General features: G+C 45.2%; 1 protein-coding gene and 1 long non-coding RNA gene across 2 annotated transcripts in view; both read left to right on the top strand.

Annotated features, from left to right (window-relative positions):
• The window catches only part of LOC135898190 (uncharacterized), an 85,858-nt gene that overhangs the window by 5,439 nt on the left and 58,426 nt on the right, over nt 1-21,993 (top strand). The window contains exons 4-5 of the mRNA XM_065427016.2: nt 11,637-11,655; nt 14,406-14,509. Coding sequence (XP_065283088.1) covers nt 11,637-11,655; nt 14,406-14,509 — 123 coding nt within the window. The remainder of the gene's footprint in view (nt 1-11,636; nt 11,656-14,405; nt 14,510-21,993) is intronic.
• LOC135899084 (uncharacterized) lies at nt 1,407-5,776 on the top strand. The gene is made up of 3 exons (XR_010563527.2): nt 1,407-1,620; nt 2,447-2,558; nt 2,763-5,776. It is a non-coding gene; the product is annotated as an uncharacterized lncRNA (long non-coding RNA).

Raw genomic sequence — 21,993 nt, 5'->3', positions numbered from 1 at the left:
TATTTTTATCTAAGGAATCGTTTCGGTTAACTTCCTAATGCACTCAAGCTTTCAGCCAGATAGGAAGTTCCCTTTCTCTGTAAAATAAATCATCAGCAATTGCACGTAAAGGAACAAAAACATCCACTTTGGCTATGCAAACTTCTTCATAAATGTTATCACAAGAGATCAACAAAGACACCAAGGACAACATAGGAGATATCACTTCTACTTACTGATTGAGTTACAGAAATGATTAATTAATGTAAATTTTAAAGTGGATGAAGAAACCATGGGCCCCAGGTGGCATACGAACCCACGTTTTCGCATGATGCTCTTACCAATTCAGCTACCACCGGGAGGTTCCGCATGAAGTCCAAGGGCGATAGAATTGTCGTCACGCTCCATGTGCTATATGTCTGAGTGAAAGTTTTCGAGGGTGAGCCAGCAATCGCAGCTGAATTTCGTGCACGCGAGAAAGGAAAGCGGGAACAAAGCGCGCCGTCTTCCATCGCGAGCTAGGCTTCGGGGCTAGGGGAGGTAGGGATGAGGTGCAGTCCACTCCGCGTGGCCCCAGCGATTGCACGCGCCCACCCGGGCCACTGTACATCGCAAGCCATATGCGACGGAGACCGAGTCCACTGCACGCTCTATTTCCGCGGCTTAGTTCGCATTCGCGGGAGACGCAGCACGATGGGCAATTCGCTCGGCGCTGCCGCGCTTCCTCAGTCAAGCGTTTTGACAGCCAGTCTCCTCCTTCATCTAGTGAGATGTGTTCATGTTTGTGTGTGCGCGTGGGACATCATGCTTGTTAAGTTAATTAGTATTCCTAGTGTTTACAAGTTTGCATGGTCGATAAAACTGCAATCTTTTCTTCGTATAGCCCTCCACTAATTTCCTATCGCAGTCGATGCTTCGTCTTTCCGGCGAAGCTGCTACTTTTGTCTTTCCCGCGCTCGGGCAATGCCGCCTCTGCTTCGGATTAGCGGAGACCAGAGCCATCTGGTGTTCATAAGAGGAATCCAGTGGCAGGGGCACGGGCCTCCTCCGCTGCGATTGGTTGGTGTGTTCGGCGACAGAACCAGGGGTGGCACACTCTCAAGTTCAACAAATGGCCACAGAGGGCGAAAAAATCGACCGCGCGGCGCTGCTAAAGAAACAGGCATAGTACGCCACTGAAAAAGGTTCCCCGTTGAGCGCATTATCTCCCGCTAGAGGCGCCGTAGTAAGCGCAATTTTAACCTTCAAACTTTCTTCAACAGTAAACGAAGCGTTTTTATTGCATGATAAAGACTACAAAAGTATAATTCCTAATTTTACATTGTACTTTTCATTACCAGCTTTGTTGTTTTTTGTCATTTTAAACGCAAAATAGCGTTCAGCATCATCGACCTCCCACGTGACCTCTGTCCTGGATTTAAAATTTTTACCGGTATATTCGCGTGCACGGCAGGTACGGATTCCTTAATTCGTACATTGGTTGGTTAATTTGTGCGAACACCAGTTTATTGCGCTTCGATATCTCGCGTTATTTAACTTGGAGTGTAAGCCTGAAAGCTAGGTTTCAGTCGTGAGCCATGTGGAACACGTCTGCATCGAAATGGGAGCCGGGTCCTGCTGCGACTGGGGACAGCAATACCGGTGAGTCGTTTAACATCACTGCTTCAATCGCTATGTAATTTATTCGTCTCGTTAACTTACAGGCGGAGGTAAGTTAACGAACTAGATGCTGCATTACATAAGGGCAGTCGGGACCCTCCGTTGCTGTTTCCGAAATAAACTTTCAGTTGCGAGGCCATCATTATGCATACATTCACGAAAGAGAAACGATATCGGAACGCGCGTCACATTTTTCATCTCGTTTTAGCCGTAGCCATAAGTGACTGAGTTGCCTTATCAATATATATATTTTTTTTCGAGTCCGCCGGCAACTTCTTTCGTTCACAGAACTGAATAACCTTTTGATAAACTGAAGCTTGAATTTAATGTATTAAACAGTTGCACACATGATAATTCACCCATATTTAGTACCTGTTGGTTCCAAATGTTCTTGCTGTTCAGTTTGGCTTACCTCAGGACATCTATTTTTGCAGTAGTGAAGCTGTCCATCACGTTCATGCACAAAAAGAATGCATCAATTCTAATAGCTTCACGTCTTTCATCTATTTGCTTGTGAAATCAGCAGTGTGATCTCTTCTAGTGTATAACCGAGCGCACAAATGTTCTTATTTGTGATCTTAATAATACTTAAGCTGTTGACATGCATTGTAGTTACGCAGACATCGATTTTACGGGGAGTAACCATATTTATTTACTATGCTGCTTAAGCGCCCTAGAACAAACAGTGTACATTTGCATGTGTTCTGTCGTCACAAACCATTGCAATGTATATGTCGCACCTTTTCGCATTTTATATTGCAAAATTGTGCTTATTCAATTTCTGATGCAGTCAAAATTTCTGTTCCAGACATGCAGTAATGAGGATGGCACCAGTATAAAGCAACACACTCCATGCACTAAACAGAAGCTGCTGCCTGCTACAACAAGGTCATTGTGTGGACTTTGGCTGCTACTACAAGGTAAACAACACCTGGTTCAGAAATAAATATGCCTGATATATGCTGTATTGGCTTGCTAGTCTTGAGATACATGTCATTTCTTTGTAGCAGACGATATGAACATTTGTTCATGTTTACAGTTCAGCATAATTAGTTCGAACATAAAAGAACATGAGTTTGGATAATCTTTGCTGTATCTCATGTGCCATTGTTCTGCCCCAACAGAGTCTGTGCCAAGTACATCTTGGTCATCACGGGAGCCCCCATCTACACCAACAGGAAGGGGCTGGAGCTGAATTCACAAGACCACGAACAAAGAAGCCATTCCAGAATTATTTGGATGAGATATCAAGTCTACGGACGACTGTTTCAAGAGTGAAAAGAGCCTACGCCATCATTCCACCAGCACGGATATTGGCCGAGTCATCCAGGTACCTCAACAACAAAAAGTATTTGTCTTCAGATGTACCTGCAACCTCTGAACAAGCAGACGACGCTGGCTAAGAGTGTTCTGTCAGCTTGCCCTTCCTTAGGGAGCTCCCTGGCCTTGCCAGTTCTTGCCAAGTATAATTTTGTTTCAATGAATGCACGCTTCTTCATTCCACACTTTTGTTAGAGATCATTCCTATTCCTCATACAAACATTAAAGGTCAACCGATTCTTTGCTCATACTTAATGCCAGTCACTGTCTAGTAGCATAACATATGTGTAGCAGTTCTTTCTAGTGTATGTTGCCATGTCCAATTCCTCTCCTGAAATAGCTGATGTGGCATTGGCGTGTGTCTTGCATTAACCTTTACACTGTGTGCTATCTAGCATTTAACTTTTGTTAATGTTTTTGGCTTTCAATGCTTGCAAGGTAGAGTGGCTTCTTTCTTGAATGCAAGCTTTCTCATTCCCATATTGAATTCCTAGTCTCATTCAGGATTGCTATTCTTGCTCGACAGCCTGTGTTTTTGTGCAAGCTACATTGAAGAGATTGATTGCAGAATATGGTTTCGGCGCTGTGCGACTTGGTACTTGTCACCGTGTTACGTTTCTCATATGTGGGAGCCTGGTCAGTTGCATTGGGAAACAGTCTCTCGAGGCAAGCACCTGCTCCTACAGTCTGCACATTGACATAGACTGCGAATTTACACGCACCGTGGTTGGTGCTCCCCGTTCCGTCCTTTCCTGCTGCTGCCGTGTGCAAATTTTGCTTGTGGCCTTCCTCAGCCATGATTTGGCATCAACGGAGACTCTCGTACATAATTACATGGTTCTAAGTGTATGAAGTTGATATCCACATTTGTGGAAAGGCCTGCAAAATAGTTATGTCCACAAAACCGACCATGTCCATATATAGAGAATGTGGCGGACCAAGTGTGAGTTACACATTAGTGGCATGCAATAGAACAAAAAGAAACATGCAGGTTGGAAAGGCGGTAACGCTAATATGCCGGGCACTCCATGTCGCTGTTGGCTGTGGCAGCAGATGCTTGCGTCACCCGATTGTTTCGCGATGCAAGTTGCTCACATTCAACGCCGACTGTCGGTGCAAACACGTGGGACACACTGTCCAATCTGCTTGTGCTGCTGGTTGTTGCTTGTTACCAGACTGCAGTGGGCGACGAAGGCAAGCGCTATGCCTACAGTCGGACGGTTGAATGTGCCGCAAGCAGCCCATGTGCGTGTATGCTCACTGTTGTCATGTAGATCGCAGCCAATGCATAGTGCCAATGTATAGATTGAGCGTTATGTTAGAGTATGCTGAAGTGATTTGATTACATAATCTTGTTTCAATGTTGTCCCACTTGGTCATGGTTGCCGTGTTACATTTCTGGGATGTGGCAGCCTGTTTAGTTGTATTGGCCAACAGCCTCTCGAGGTAAGCACCTGCTCCTGCAGTCCACACAGTGACACGAACTCCTTGTTTACATGTACTGTGATTGGTGCTCCCTGTTTGTCCTTTCCTGCTGCAGCCATGGGTAAAGTGTGCTTGTGGCCTTATTTGTACATGATTTGGCGTGAACAGAGACTATCATACATGATTACATGGTTTGAAGTGTATGAAGTTGATATCCACATGGGTGGAAAGGCCTGCAAAAGTGGCTGCGAATTGGCGATTACCACAAAACAGACCACATCGATATTGAGAGCAGGTGGGGCACCAAGTGTGAGCGACACATTAGTGGCCACTGAAAGAACAAAAAGAAACGTGCATGTAGGAAAGGAGGTAACACTAGGATGCCAGGTAGTTCATGTCGCTGTGTTGGCTATGGCAGCAGGTGCCTGCGTCACCCGATTGATTCGCAGTGCAAGTTACGGTGACTGTCATTGCAAACAGGTGGGGCACTGTCCAATCTGCTTGTGCTACTGGTTGTCACTCGTTACTAGACGACCATGTGCGACGTAGGCAAGCACTGTGCCTGAAGTCGGATAGCTGAATGTGCTGTATGCAACTTGTAGTGCGTGAATGCCCACTGTTGTCATGTGGATCTTAGCCAATGTACAGTGTATTGCCTGAACCTTATGCGGTGATTGAATGCAGAGTCTAATTTGATAATGGTCGCCGTGTTATGTTTCTTCGATGTGGCGACCTGGTTAGCTGCATGGGCAACAGTCTCCCGAGGTAACCATCTGCTCCTGGAGTCCACACAGCGACAAAGACTCCCAATTTACATGCACCGTAATTGGTGCTCTCCCCATTCGACATTTCTTGCTGCAGCCGCCGGCCAAGTATGCTTGTGGGCCTTCATCGGCCGTGATGTGGCGTGAACGGAGACAGCACACGTTATTACATGGTCCGAAGTTGATAGCCACATGGGTGGAAAGGCCTGCAAAAGTGGCTGCAAAATGGTGATGCCCACATGGAGAATGTGGCGCACCAACTATGAGTTACACATTAGCGGCCCCCGGAAGAACAAAAAGAAACGTGCAGGTTGGAAAGGCGGGAACGCTAAAATGCCGTTTAGTCCATGTCGCTGTGTTGGTTGCGGCAGCAGATGCCTTGCGTCACCGGATTGCTTCGCAATGCAAGTTACGGCGACTGTCAATGCAAACAGGTGGTGCACTGCCCAATTTGCTTGCGCTGCTGATTGTCGCTCGTTACCAGATCGCCATGTGCGGCAACGAAAGTGAGCAGTTTACGAGCTCGCGTTAATGGTTTCAGCGCATCTCGACATGCAAATTTTATTTCTGATCTTGTATGAGAAGGTGCACTGGTTTTATTCTGCCAATAAAGTCGCACGTCCTGTTCACTCACTTGTGGCTTGTTTGTATGGGCGTCAGTAGAGGCTCTTTAGTCTCCTGGCCATTAAAACGCGGCAGCTGAGGCATGCCGCAAAGCCAGCGAGGCGAACACGGCGCGTACCCAGCGTACGGCACCGGTGTAAAGCGGCCATATTGAATAGTGTACTAAAAAAAAAGCATTTCCGCTTCCTGTTTAAGTAGCGCCATCTGTCGGGTTCCCCACTAAGTTCCATGCGCTGCCGCTTCTTATTTTCGAACCACTGTGGAAGGTACAGTTTCCCTTCTCTAAAGTTGTTCTTTATTCTATGACAGAACCAAGACAGAAACGCCATGCAGCTTCCACAGTCGTGAAATCCCTGCGGTGTTCGCAATGAAAAGCTTCGCCTTTAAAATAATATGCTTGCACGTTTAATTTCCAATAATCGCTGCGAGCTTGCGCTGCGGACAGCCACTGGTGGTGTAATTTTATGTTGCGTTGTTATATTTTTGTGGCTAGGATGTGTGCCATACTTTACGCAAACGACGTGGTTCTATTTGTTTGGGTGTAGGCCACGACTTAAAACTATGTTTCGCCGGTGCCTAGCTTTATAGGGAGGGCGACTGCAATGTGAGTTCCGCCCGCACATTCCACAATTTAACATCTTGCCGCAGTCAAGGAAGAATTCCTTGGCTGCTGCTTTCTCCTGCGCCGTGGAGGAGAATCTTACCCAAACATCTTCATTTTCCTCAATCGTGAAGGCTCTATTGACGGCTGTAATGATGTGACTGATTGACGGTTGCGACCACCCAATCCTGTCTTCATCCAGGCGCACTGCTGAAAACTCCTCATGGGGAAAAAGGGGGAAAAAGGCAGTGCGAACAGCAATATCGTCGCAATTTTAATGCCACTAAATATTTGTGGTCTGACATATTCTTCCAGCTTGACTCAAATCCATTGCACTCTCTTTGGAGAGCCTAAATTCCTTCAGAATTCTCCCTCGCTCCTCTCAAACGCGTTGCACTGTTCGTAGCGTCCTTGTTTTTCGCCAAAGGTCGCCAGAAACAGAAATAAATGAGCTGCCATTGGTGCCTTTGTCTGGCCACGCCTGCCAGCGCAATATTTGCTGGCTGCCATAGTTGCCTTAACAGCCGTTGAGAGCATGCTGACGCCCGCATTAAGCTACCCTCGCGCGAACCGCTTCTTCCCAGTGCCACCCCCAACAGAGGAAGGTTCGCTTTGCGGATGCTTTACAACTTGTGCGACAAGAAACTGGCAGTAACGCCTACGAGGGATGAAAACAAATCGCCGGCGAAAGCCGTTCGTGAGAGCCAACCGGTTACAAAGCAAACCGTTAGCTTCTACAAGGAAAGTACTGAGGAATGTACACTGATGGCCCGATATAGGAAAGTGTAGCAGCACCCATAAGCGTGAACTCTCTCGAGAATAGAACACGATGAACTCGCAATTGAAGCATGGGCCAAATGTTTCAAAGAGCTCGCTGTCTTTGGACCGAGAGATGTATGCATGTTATCGTGACGATAAGATTAGTCTTTCGGGATGCACTGCTCGACCACCGTCGTTAGATTCTCTTAGCGGTCACACATTAGTTTTTTTATTAAAATGGCGGGAGACACCAACCTACTTACCTGCCTACCTACCTACCTACGCCAAATTTCCTAGAATAAGACCGAGTGCTGCGCAATAAAACAAGCGCATCCTCATGTCACGCTCATGTCAGAACGATGTAGTAGCATGTCTGGGTGGACATGTTACGTCTCCATACGGCATTGGGCATTCATTGGATGCTTACCAAGGCGCGACAACTTTACCAGCGACAACCTAGACCACGACGGATACAAGTTCCGACTATTGACGGGTCAACAAAAAATAGCCCTTTGAGGTGACAGCAAGCGCCGCATTCTTTGGAAACGATAACGACCGCCAAGGCAAGGCTGCTCACATTGCCAGAAGCTTACTACCGCGGAGAGCCAACTTCGATTACTTCTGTGGAAACAGCATCGAATTCAGGTTTACACTTACCGCGTGGTTAAATCATATGTGAGGGCGATCGTGCAGCATCGGGGGCGGAGTTCGGCGATATGGTTTCCAAGATCCTATGGATGCGATTTTGGGAATAGTTAGATCATTCTCATATTCTGGTGCAGAATAACCGAATTACCGGTCCTAGTTGCCTATAGAGAAAAATGTCTTGAAATTCGGATATTTCGTACCGTAGAATGTACATGCTGATAAGTGTGTGCTCAGACGCGTAGTGAGATCAAAAACGTAAAGAGCTCCGACATGAAGTGTGTTCTCTATTCGTGGAGAGTTGTCAGTTTTAAATTTTATATATGGACAATTATCTGGTCACTTATTTTCTTCAGACTCGCGACCTAATCTGCTCACCAACAGGCGACTCTCGATAATAGAGATGTACAACGACATGGGTCTGCTTAGCCAGCTTAGTGTGACGATCAAGTATAGCCCAGATCAGCTACCATGTTCTAGAGGCCGTGGTGGTGTATGCCACACATGCCTTTGTGACACCTGTGTACGAATCGCGAGCTCCAGAACCGGATCCCCACGGGACCCATTCTTCATCGCCACAGTGCTGCCCTTATACTCGACTTGCTGCCGATACTGACCCACAGACACTGTGCGTTTTAATTGTACGTTGGGGGACGTGGTAATTTTTTTCTTGGAGCATTGACGCGAAGTCTTGCCGAGTGTTGATTACGGGACATTTCGGCGACGACCCGAGATCTCACACATGTACCACGGAAGTGTGTGCTCAATACGCTATAAAAAACCCTTCTTTTGTGATAGTACTCGCTAGGTCAGGCACCTATTCAGTCCATGGTATGAACAAGCGCTTTCGTTAGCACCGTGCTCATCTGTAGCTTTTTACTGAGATAGCAATTTTATGGATTCTTCAAGTGAAGTTTTGCCTTTATTGTCGGCGTCGGTGTCGCCGTTGACGTGGTGTGCCGTATAAAGACAAATGAAAAAACATCGCGACCGCGCTCACTACGCTGTCCGTGCGAGTGAAAGTGTACGAGGGTAAGCCGAGTAATGGCTCAATATCACGTACGCTATAAAGGAAGGTGGAGAGGAAGCACGCCAATTTTCATCTAGAAAGCTACCTTCGATGGCTACAGAGTCTGAACACGCCGAGGGCTGATGGTTTGTGCGTTGCGTTCTGTCTGCTGACTTCGCGTTGCAGAGAGACGCAGCACAAAGGGCAATACGCTCGCTGCTGCTGCCGCTGTTCCTCAGACCTGGGGTTTGACAGTGAGTTCTGTGGTCATCGAGTCGGATGTGTTTGTTTGCCTGTGTGCGAGTGAAATCATACTTAAAGGGCCCCTGAAACGGTTCGGACAAATTTTGTAGGCGCATAGGGTACAGCTTAAGTAGAACATTCGCACCACAATTTAAGTGTAGCGTTACGTATTAATGGAGTTACAAGCGATTAGAAGTTACCCTCCTCCCTAGCCATGCCTTTCTTCCTCAACTCGCTCGCCGAGCGAGCTGCGCTAAGCTCCGCCTTCACTGGTCCTGCGTCACGATGCGACGTCACATCGTCCACTTCCGGTTGTTGGAGCACGCCTCCTCCCGCGCGAGACCTCTCCGCTGGCCGCTTGGCCGTCGACCGAGAGCCATCGAAGCAGCGTGCGTTGCGAGCATTCTGTCGTAGCGCCGAAGGTGGCCGGTATTCCGGTAACCACAGGCAAGCTGATCATTTCGGCAAATGACTGGAGGCATAAACTCAAGCTGATGAAGGAACTTCAGAGTAGACGTACGTGAGCAGCCTGATCGGTCTGCACGGTCCAGACACTTGTTGGCGCAGCGCTTAACCCGTCAAACGAAGCGCTAATATTGCTCTAACCAAGTGTAAAACACTTTAAACATTTATAAGAACAACGTGTTGATGATTGCACTCCTGCGAAAAATACACACCAGCAGCAAAGAAGAATGCACTTCGTTGCTGCTACTGTGTATGGTTGAGCTCTGTGCCACCAGGTGGCTGCACCGTGCAGACCATTCACATTTACCTTTCTGCTCATCTCATGGCTCATCCCGGCACAGTCAAGCGGCCAGACCCTGTCCCCTTGCGCTTGTGTTTGCCCTAATACCGGACTTGCGAAACGCTATTGCGTTAGTAATCTTCCGCTGTAAAGCGACGGCCACAAACGCGCAAATCCTGGCGCCTATCGGATAGCCGCAGTCCGATGCGCAGCAGCCAGTTCGCTCGTATGCTGCTTTGCAGAGGGACACGATTTCGCAACTTCACATCTTTCCAGTCGCTACGTCTGCAGCCCACAACGCAACAAGGGTGATTCATCGTGCTCACGAAAAGACTGATCGACACTGACGGCGGAGCTCTCGTCAAAGACTGCGCACGTTGTAACACAAGCAGACGACACTTGCTGTGTGCCGGAAGTGCTCAAGTGTACTAAAAAACTATTCTTGTGTATTCTCGTTAAGTTATTTTCTTTTTACAAAAACAAAGTAACTAACATTCCAACTATTACGAGCATCATTTGTTCACCATAAAGTTGGAAAAATTATCGACCATGCGCCCTGGTCAGCCAATCAGGTAGCTCGCCCATGTGACTTCATATGGGTTATTTGCATCATATGGGTAGGGGCGGCTTAAAATTCCGCCGAGCAGTGCGCTGCGATCGACAGCGATGTGCATTTTTAAAACCTTATAATAAATTACACGCTTTACGCAGAGCACTTAGATGTGTCAATTAATGATCAGAAGGACCTACTCTAACGACTCAGTACGTTTGTAGAAAATCGCCAAAATCGTTTCAGGGTCCCTTTAATAATTTGGTTAACAAATGGTTGCAAGTTTAAGTGGCCAATAAAACAACTATCAATATTTCGTGTAGCGAATGAACACGTTGTCGCAATGCCCTGCTTCGCCTTTCGGTCGAAACTGTGATATCCTCGCGTTAACAACGTGTCCATCTCGTAACTTAGGAACGCGCGGTATATTGAATAGCGGCTGCTCCCAATGTGGCTCAACACCAACGTAGTCTTTTGCGCTCATCTACGATCACCTGGCGAGGAAGAAGGTGAAATCGCACTTTCGGTTTATGTTAGACAAGGCTGTTGCGAGGCCATAATTGTCTATTTTTGTCCATTTATTGCCTTTTGTAGATTCCGGTATGTCGGGTGAAGCATTTTCCGATTGGCAACGTTGCAGGGAGCCCTAATAAATAAGCGTAGTGACGTCTGTCGAAACAAGTCGGGAGTTTAAATGGTGCAACTCCCCGAATATGGGTACATACATGTAGGAAAGCTGTACCATAGATTAAGTTACATCAGCCTGAAAGGGGCCATTTATCATATCAGCATACTTATACAGTTTGAGTATTGAGCTGGAAACTCCTTTGCATACCTATTTCCACATTTAGATTTGTGTTATTGCCAAAGGTTGCGGTTTAAGTCTCTTGGCGTGCCATTATTTGGTTTACGTGCCGTGTTTTCTACACTAGTGTCGCGGCGGATCGCTTTGAGAAAAAAAAAAACGCTTGATAGTTCTCGGACAGTGTTGGTGTACGAGGTATAAGACTGTTGGAGTAAGGTTGTGCTGCTTTCCTTGCTTGCTGCCTTTCACTTTATTTGCTTAACGTGGCGCGTCTAAATTATTACTGAAGGAAGGAGTGTTACAAAAGCATATAGGCCAGCATTTAATTGTCAACAAACTGAATCAGAAATAAATATTTGTGCCTGGAAATATCCCACTCTGTGCTTGAAGTGCAACATCCAAGAGCACCAAAGCATATATACCAGCATAAGCTGGGATGTTCGCCCTATATAGCCATTCGCAAAGGTTTCTTGAAGAATAATTTTAGTTCTTTTTTTTCGATTTTCAGCTTACGAATCCGGTAACGCGTAAGTGTCCTCTTTTCTTATCCTTCATTGTGGTATGGGAGTTCAGAGAATGTACTCACAGCTTTCAAAAACACCTTACGAGATGCGATATAATGTAAGATTACACATTCCGCTAATATGAATAGAATGGCTGTGCTTGCACTTATGGAATCGAATGCGCCACAACCATGACCCATATCCATAAATTGCCAACAGATAATGAAGCCAGTAAACGCGTAGAGGAAGTAATTTGCTAATTTATTTAACTGCGGGTGATTATGAGCGAAGGGAACTGAACCTAAAGAAAAGCAACTTGCCACCGGCGGGAGTATCATGCATGCGATGCACTACCAATTGTGCGACGGCAGGGGCTAGAAGGCGGTTGTAATTAACCGGTGGCGGGCTTGGCTCTCACAGGAGGCAAGTTGTTTTTACAGCTAAGCTGCATACCTCTACGCTCGATCAATTTGTCACGTCCATTGCGTCCATGGGGAAAATGTGGGCCGATCCGCGACTGAGGTGAAGCGGGCTTGAGGCCAGTTCAGCGTAATACTATTAACAAGAAATATTATTCAATGAAATAAATCAATCAATATGCACTGTTCCAAGGAGATCGGAATATTGAAATTGTTTTTAACAGCACATACACTCACGAGCAGGAGGCATTGCGATGTAAGCAAGGCAGAAGATGTATGTACCCTACACCCTTGAATCACAAGAGGACAATGCCACCGACAGCGGGGGTGGCTGTGCCGTACAAAGGAAAGGCGCAATTGCTATATCCACTGCACATATATCTCGAGGCACACCAAAGAATAAATGATATTGAAACGTTCATGACCGTGAACATTGCATGGATTAGCCGTGATGACACTACTGCTGTAGGCATCATTGGAGATTTCAATGTGGACATTTCAAAACCAGACAAGACATGGTTCACTCAATTTGTAATGGAAGAGTTTGATTTAAAGTGCCAGACCAATCAAAATCACTCAGCTACTCAACAATGGTCGTGCATAGATTTACCTTTGGCCGAGGTTCTGTCTAATCTTGTAACCGAGCCAATCAGTGTTTATCACAAAAATCACAAAGCAAGCATCGCTACCAATACGTAATGATGAAAATAAATACAGGTACCCTCGTCTAACCCTGTAAAATGTTCTACAGCTTCGCTGGTCATCCCCCTTCACGGAGTTCAATGGCTCCTAAAGTTTTTTCTCTAGTCTCATTCCCCTTCAATTTTTCATCTTATATACTTGAAATACAACACTAAATAACTCCCCTTATGCTTGTTCACTTCAATCTTTGCTGGTTTTGTATGGTTGGGCATATAGAAAATCGGTTTCTCAATTCCCTTACCCCCAGGTTCAGCGTTGCGTCTTGCTTTCGAATAAGTGCTATATTTATGTTGGAAGAACCCTGCTAAAACGGAGACTTAAAAGGAATCCCGTTTGATAAACGGTTACCAACATGCCAAATCGACAGCTTTTTAAGGTGCTGCATTGCCACAACAGCAAAACATGGCGAGGCTTTTTATCTTGCTTTTCCGAAGAAAATGCTACTAGCTTTTCAGTGTGTAGAGAACTGATGGCACTGTTATACGTCACACAGCAGCATGCAAAGCTAAAAAAGATGTGTGTGTCTTTTGTATAATATTGCCAGCGCAGGTACTCGCATTGCATTTCCTTTATAAATAAAACACCTGGTGTGTTAAAACGTAAAGATTCCTTACGTTCTATTCTGTTCTTTTATTATGAACGACTACACATGACCGACCGACTGGTAATAACGTATTCGGAATGCCACATGAACCAGCGATAAAGCTATAGTAACAAATATAACTACAACAGAATGATTCGATTATTCCAGCCTTCATTTTGGAATGGCTTACAATATAACTTTTGGTGCTTGCGTTTGTTTCATCCACACATCTATGAATTTAGTTGCACTCTTTGTGTCCCTGGCTGAGGCTATTCACATAAAAACGATTGTGAAAATGTTCTCGTATATAAAAGTCCGTACAGTAATTTTTCGGCAGCGGTAATAAACAGAAGAGACTTTCTTGTATCATCCAACCTGAATTACACAACGTCAGTACACTCTTTTTTGTCCTGTCATGTCATTGTTACTGTCGACTTTAGGGTAAATACTTCTAATGTCGGGTTCTCCGCACAAAGCACCTCGGGACAGTGGTTGTGCCTCGTTGCTGGAGTTCTAGCAAGTTAAAAAGTGAACGGCAGAAAAGTTCGTAGTGTTGTAATATTTCCAACCAAATTTCAAATTACTTTTACTGGGTCCCAGTGAAACATTATAGGACACGCATTGCTTGGATGAGAAATCAACCTACCATCCTAATACATTGAATTAGGAACTATTGCGGATTTCCTGAATGTTTAGCACGTTTTCTTGTAGCACTTTGTTTGCTTCAATAATTTTGAATTACTTGAGTAACTTTTGTTTAAGGTGTAAGGCCATATTCAGATGTCGTTTTTCTTGAAAAAGCAGCATTTTTTCTTGTTTTTTTTTTTCATTGCAAATATACCCTACATTCGGAAACATGCTGCAAAAAAGAATACCTTCCTTCCATGGTTACCTTGCGAGACACAATGTGCTTTTAAACCCTAACCCATGTATGCTGAAGTCATTAATTTTTCTTATACATGACTATTATTCTCAATTTTTTTTCTTAGTGGTCTCTGCAACGTTAATTAGTATTCTTAGCCTTAGCGTAATTATTATGTTTCCTTCTACTTGTGGCCTCTTCCTTGCAGTGTCTCTGGACCAAGGGTGGCTGCCTTGGCTGTTATCATGTGCTTATGCCTGGTGGCCATGGCAGTCGTGGTGGTGGCCTTCATTATTACTACAGCTGATATTCGTAAGCTCCACTCCTCACTATATTTTTGCGGAATACACATAAGAAGCAGAGAAAGAGCGCAAACGAACCTTGCAAGAACAACTCTTCACAGATGTGGGCAAATCATCGCTATGCGCAATTCCAACAAATTTTGTTATTCTGCGCAATTCTAATTCACTTCTCAAACGTGACAGATGGCCTTTAATTTGCAACGACCATAACACACCATAACATTTGTCCAATAGAAGTACTTAGCATTCGGGTCGCTTGGGGACCTAGCACCTCCCGTGCACGGAGGTCGATCAAAGAACCCCGGCGTCATCGACGCCGAAATATCAGCGCTCTTAGGGCTGCGCTAGGAGGGATAAAATTCTTGTAACTCTTCTGAAAAAGGGACCGGTTACCTGAACGGTTACCGCCCTTGTATGCATATCTATCTATCTTTACCACGTGCTCTTGAACACAGAAAACGAAAATCTTCCTCGATATTCCTCGATACACAAATAATTCAGTGGAATGCCAGAGGCCTATTTCGCAATGTAGATGACGTCAAAGATCTACTAGAGAAATATCAGCCACGACTGTTCTGTGTTCAAGAAACACAATTAAAATAAACACACGAGAACTTCTTAACACAATACATAGTTTTCCGAAAAGATAGAAATAATGGTAATTCTTCTTCAGGTGGTGTGGCAATCGTAACCCACAAGTCAGTAGCATGCCAGCATGTATCACTAAGAGTTCATTTGAAGCAGTGGCTGTTCGGGCTATATTGTTCAACCAACTTATAACTATTTGCTCCCTATATATATCGCCTGATGAGCGGTTTGACATGGCAGAATTTGAAAAGCTCATTGAACCCTATATAGTAATTGGAGATTTTAATGATCACAGCCCATTGTGGGGCGACTCAAGATGTGATGCGAGAGGACGGGCAACAAAAAAGTACCTTCTATCATCTGGAGCCTCTCTATTTACAAGGCAGAGCCAACTTCAACACACAACATGTATTCGTCTATAGACAGCCATAGCGTCAGCATCACTTCTTCCATACCTGGAATGGAGAGTTATTAGTAATCCATATGGGAGCGATCACTTCCCAACAGTCCTTGAAACAAGAAAGGGGCACGATGGACAGCTTACACCCAAAAATGAAGACCTTATAGTGCAGAACGGCCGAAATTTCGAAACATAAGTAAACTGGGCCTGGAAGAAGTGGACCACCTAGGTGTAGAGGAACTGGCCAGCTGCATCACTGAACACATCGTCTGTCCTGCTCGAAACTGCATACTTCAGTTATGCAGAGATGAAGGCTATCCTAAACCGTGGTGGAACAAAGACTGTAAAATTGCAAAGAAATGCCAGAACAAAGCATGGAGCAGATTTTCACGCTACCCAACAACAGAAAATCTAATCAATTTTAAGCGGGGCAATGAAAATGGCTGCCGTGTCCGCCAAATATCCAAACGAGAAAGTTGTACACGCTACGTATCATCAATAAACTCATACATGGATGTTAGCAAAGTTTACAACAGGGTACGTAAACTAAAAGGACAACGTCCAACTACTTTTCCTCTCGTCACTGGCTCTGGTGATAAAATAGAGGATCAAGCGAACCGTCTTGGCGTGCACTTTTAGAGGGCATTAAGCTCAGAAAAGTTTTTCGGGAAGTTCTTACGCCATAGAAGAATAGCTGAGAACATACCTCTGCTTCCAAACAAGTTATCAGAAGGATACAAAAAACCACTAACACTTACAATCAAACCACCTAACACTTGGTGCCTTTCGTACGAGCCCCGTCCAAAGTCTATATGCAGAATCGGATCAGTGGCAGGTGGATTTTAAACGTACGTATCTGAGAGTCACCTATGCAATAAGAATCATGTCGCTAAAACAACATCCACGCAAAGCACTCATCAGTGATCAGTCCACAAATCAGTTGTATTTAAACAGGCCTTCACATGCCCGCCGTTCCCGTTAGCAGTAAAACCTGTTCCGGAAAAACTCGGTGTAGTTTTCACAGATCTGCAAGAAAGCGACAATGCTGAACCCATCCCATCTTGGGAGCTATGTATAGTACCTGCGACGTGTCCTTTACAGAACTTAACAAAAAGAGTTGTCCGAGTGGCCTCATCCAGCAACACTTTTTGGCCCTTCAAGATTTATGACCTATGGAAGATCTAGGGCATTTCTCACTGATGCTTCAAAGTCTGCAACTTCGGTATCATGTGCAGCCCATGGCCAAAACTTCTCCAACTCTAAAACCTTGCATACTCATAGCAGCACCTTTACAGCAGAAGTGTACGGTATCCTAATCACTGTTGAGTACATAGTGCAACAGAAGATTCAAAAGTCTATAATATACACAGATTTCTTAAGCGTTGTCACAGCCCTGTCATGTGGCAAAGCAAGCGGAAACCCTGCAATTAACCAGCTCGTTAAACACATCCACGTAGCGCATAAACAAAACCTTGCTCTTGTTGTATGCTGGGTGCCAGGCGGTGCCAGGACACTCTCGGATCACAGGCAATGAGATTACGGACAAAAATGCTGGACAAGCGGCTCATCGGGCTACAGTTGATGTAAGCGGGGTACCTGGTGTAGATATGAAACCTGCGGTACGAAAGGCGCTCTATAATTATTGGCAAGCTGAGTGGGACAAGGAAGTTGAAAATAAGCTGCACCTGTTTAAACCGCAGCTAACCAAATCTTTCCCACTGAAGCTTGATTGACACGCTGAAGTCACCCAGGCACGACTCAGAATAGGACACACTGATGGCACACACAAATGCCTTTTGACTGCAACTGACCCACCGACGTGCACACGCTGCGGTGAGAATCTAACCGTCCTACATGTCCTCATTGAATGTCTTGAACTTCACCGAGAGCGAGTGGCTTATTTTAGGGAGCGCTATTCACATCATATCCTCCCCCCCCCCATCCCACGATGTCCTTATCAGAGGAGTGCTTAACTATCTTGCAGAAGATAATTGCAGAAAGAATGCTTGCCGAAAGAGTACTTAATTATCTTGCAGAAGTTAACTTTCTAGAAATCATCTCATTCCATCCTAACCTTCAGATTCTGCCTCACAGGTGAGGTACAATCTCATGTACAAAGTATGTTTGACCTCTTGCACTTCTTGCGTAGGCAAGAATTGTACGGCAAGGGACTCGGAAAGTCAAGAGTAATTTAACATGTGTGCCTGTAGCAAACGCATTTAAGGCCTTATATTTGTCTTAGTAATTATTTTAGAATTGATGCACTAGTATTTATAGATTTATCTTACGTGTCGGCCTCTAACAGCCTTTATTTTAGGTCATTTTCCTAAACTCGCAATTTTACTACACCAAAACGCACGTCCTTGCGCCAATAAATTTCAATCATCATCATCATCGCTTGGGGACCTAGCATCTCCACCGCACGGCCTCCCACCAGTGTAACGCTGGTTATGCCTGTCACAGCATTTCATATTTGGACGTATATTGTGACATGGTCGGCATGCTTTGTCTTATGTGAACTGTAAAAGAAACCTCATTGGAAAACTTTTTTTCATGAGCCTTACGTTACGTGTTCCACAATGGCTAGGCCACCGGAGGCCTGCATATCGGGCTGTTACGCTGAGTTGTGTATAACTGCTCCTAGAAATGTTTTCCCGCCATTTCTAGCTTATCTGTCCTGAAACAATAATCGTGTGTCGAGCATGCCCTTGCTTTTTTTTTTCTTTAGCGCTAAGCTGTTGGTACTTTCCTTTCGGGACCGCTATGTCACGTTGATACGCGCAGGTCATTCGAGGCATGAACAGGGGAGCAACAGCGTTAAAGAAAGGAAGCTGACACAATTACGTTGTAATTTTCGTTTGGGGAAAGGTAAACCTAAGAAGGTTCAGAATATCTTAGACTGCAAAGTGATAAACACGCATCGGTGCAGCAGAGAGCGAACATTAGGGTTGTTATTGCAACAGTCGACTCATTAGCCATCGTAGCTCCCTCGGTTCCCACCCATGGTTAGGCACATGCACGTATGTCGGAGGCAGCGGAGATTAGTGATAGCACTAGCGGCAGAGACGGAATAAAGTCATATCCTCGCGCACAATTACTGTCATTCCTGGAAGAACTTGCTCAAGGCGCGGCCAATCGCGTGGAAACTCGATGTTGCTGTTCGCAAGGCTAGGTCCGCAGCCCACTCCTCCACCAGCATGTTACGGGGGTGTTGCGAGTGTAGAAAGGCTATGTTTACGATATATATACAAGATGAGTCAGAGTAGTTAAGATGGCTGACCACCAACGATACGCAGCAGCCTTCGTCTCCGATCTTCTTCTTCCTCTCAATTCTTTCATCCTTCCGTAACAATATAATGGCAACCATATTGTACCTTCCTTTCTCAAGCACGTGAGTCACAGTCACCGACGGTAATGTCGCAGCAAGCCAATATTTCATGCCGGCTGTAAGGGAACGTGAGTGACTGTGCAAAACTGTCGGTTACATATGCTAAACACCTACATATTGTACACCCGTACTCTACCATATTTAGGTAAAGAAATATGTAACTATTTAATGGCAATATCTCAGCTTCCTGCAGAGTCCTTGTGGCAATCTCCTGGCGAGACCGCTGGAGAGGGCGTTCTAGAAAAAAATTCGAGCAGTAGTTAGCAATTTAAAGATTCCTTTGAAGTGTAATAAGCATAAGACTAATGCACATTAACGTAGCATAAAATGATATTTTCTTCTTGGGATCCTCTTTACTACACCGAATAACATCTCATGACATGAAGGGCCGCTTCTAGACATCGTTAGAAAAAGTGTGCATTCTGTGTGTCTTCCCCAAAATAGTCCCAGATCCACAGGCTTGAAGCACAATGGAGGCATCGGTTAAAATGTAATAACAATGCAATGAAATAACATGGCAGGAAAGTATATATCCATGTTTTGGACCTTTTAAGGAGACTGACACGGAGTTCTAGTTATAGGTAAAGAAAGCGTATACTCTGTGTATTTCTCCCCAAATAATGCGAGGTCTAGGCAGTCGGAGAATTGCAAACAAATTGGATAATAAGCTAATAAGAATGCAATTATTCTTGCAGCTAACTATGATACGCGTCACGACGGGAGACACAAAGATTGTACCACTGTTTAGAATCCTAGTACTTACCTATTATATTAAATACAGTTCAGCATAATACCTACATTTTATGCTGAGCAGGTCATCGATCGTGACCTGTAACTTAGTGTACAATAAAAATGAAATCAGCATTTAAAATCGATGTCTATTACCAAACAATATAGGCAGTCACAGTATGGCGGCAAAGGTCAAGTGTTAAGTTGCGATAAGGAAGAGCGCACTCACAAAATCACATTTGCGGACGCAGCACAAAAATAGTTCCATATTGCTTTGAAAGGCTTCGTTAATGCCGTTTGTGGTCACGACGATGACGACTGCCCATACCATGGGGTATTTTGAAATCTCCTGACTGTATACTTTCTTGCCTCCGCGGAAAGTCTCACAGTACTTCTAGAGTTGGCAAGTGCTATAATATGAGCATCGGTAGGGCACATAGCAGTCACATAAACTAGTATTCTTCTGTACCTTTCCAAGGCGAAACGTTAACAATAGGTAATAGCTAGTGCGGGCCAAGCTGTTAAACATGAGGCAGGGGATGCGCCAATGAACCAATGGTTGCCTGTTAGCAGTCGCTTTGGACACATCGGTAATTTTCTTGTTTTCAATGACTATCTCATAAACCAAAATTATCTGCCTGCATTTACAATTACTTCCCCAAATGTGCAAGATCAAATGTGCAAGCTCGAATGTCTGTCTGCGCAACGCATTCGAAAACGTTAGCTACAAGACTTTCCAGCTGGCTAGATTTTCGCTGTTGTTTTTGCCGCGCTTCAATATTGCGGAATTGTCACAAATTTCAGCGTTCCAGAAACAGAGAGAGACACAATGCCAAGGTTCCATCTTCACAGAGCGGAATGGTTGTAATCTTTTTCTTCTCCTCCCTCGCGCTTCACGCATCAAGTGTTCAAAAGATGCTCGCCACTTCGTTCCTCCATCTAGAGGCGTCGTCTTCTTCACATGTGTCTTCGCGCCCTTTTTGCCGCACGCGCTTAGCCTTCTGACTATTGACAAGCGTTACACCTGAACTGAAGGCGGGGTCCTACATTAAGCGAACGTCACAGCAACTCTCGCCAAAGGGGTTTCATGGAACCTGTACATCAAGATGGCGGACAAGCTGACTTGTTGGCGTGAAAAATCGACCAGGCGACCGCTCAGCTGTAGGGTGCTGCTACGAGCATACAGTTGCGTGACACTTATTCCGGAAGCCCAGCGCAGCGGCTTAGGCGACGGGAAAGTATGCCACTGAAGCGAGGAAAAAAAAAAGGAGAACACAGAGCAAGCCCCGGCTGTTAACTACACGCGCAGTGTGGGGCCACGGATGCGCCCTGGTGGCGACGTTGCTAAGTTCATTCGGAAAAAAAGGCAGCCGCCTCCCGTTCTCTTCTCGTCGCTCGTGCTTCTGTGATGGGTTCACGTTATTGAAGGGAAAGAAACAACAGCCGTTATATGTGTGTGGTGGCCGAAGTTTCAAGGCAAGCTATAAAAAAACAACTGTTGCATGGCTAGATGGTCAAATAACTCGCAGAACGTGCGGTGACACTGTTCTAACCATTTATCGCCAGGTCTCATCAGCGGCAGCTATATGGCAGTATATATGAATCGCCGCTTGCTAAAATAATTGTTATCACGCTTCTTATGCCATATGGGTGATTGTTACACTTCATAATGTTTACATGGGTAGGTGATGAAAATGATCCCGTCCCGCCCATGTATTGATTGAGTTTGTCTGCAATGCAGCATGCGGGTTAAATATATTTCGCTTAGGTTCCGAATGGCGCTTGCCGCCTCTACCGTTGGTCACTTCCTAACCGTGTTGCTCTTGCTAGGACGCATTACTGCAGGAGTGCATCTTGGTTTGTGTTGAAGATCCTGCGACTTGAAAGGGCTGATTTTGGTGGTTTTACGTGGCCAGTTCTAGCTTGGCACCAGCTCTCACGCCATTGGTGTTTTTAGATCTAAGTTGTGCGTGCTATGGCGTAGGTTGAATTGCTGCTAGTAGCTTCATGCGCAAGTACCAGGTATTCACCTCGCCTCGTTCTTCAGGGGCTTACATCACGCTATGTTTTGTCGCAAGTTGAGAAGAGTAGAAATACAGCCTAGTTGCGATGACACACAGCAAGTCAAACGCTAAAAGCTGGTACGGACCCTCCGTCGCCTTGCACTCTCCGTCCGTCCAGCTAATTGCGCTTTAATTGCAGTTTATTCCGATTATTTACTTTCAAGTGCTTCTTTAACAGCTTCATTTCTTTCACGCGAAGGTGCCTTCGATACGGTAGTTGCTTTGGAAATGTTTTAGAAAAGAGGCAGTTCAGGGCGAGGATTGCGGTTAGCTGCTACCTGTGGTATTGTTCTTCAATTTTGGTAGAAAAACTCTCGTCGTGTTTG

This window comes from Dermacentor albipictus, chromosome 10 (genome assembly GCF_038994185.2).
Source record: "Dermacentor albipictus isolate Rhodes 1998 colony chromosome 10, USDA_Dalb.pri_finalv2, whole genome shotgun sequence".
NCBI classification, from domain to species: domain Eukaryota; kingdom Metazoa; phylum Arthropoda; class Arachnida; order Ixodida; family Ixodidae; genus Dermacentor; species Dermacentor albipictus.
Note: the sequence above shows the minus strand (reverse complement) of the source record. Positions and strands in the feature narration are given on the sequence as shown.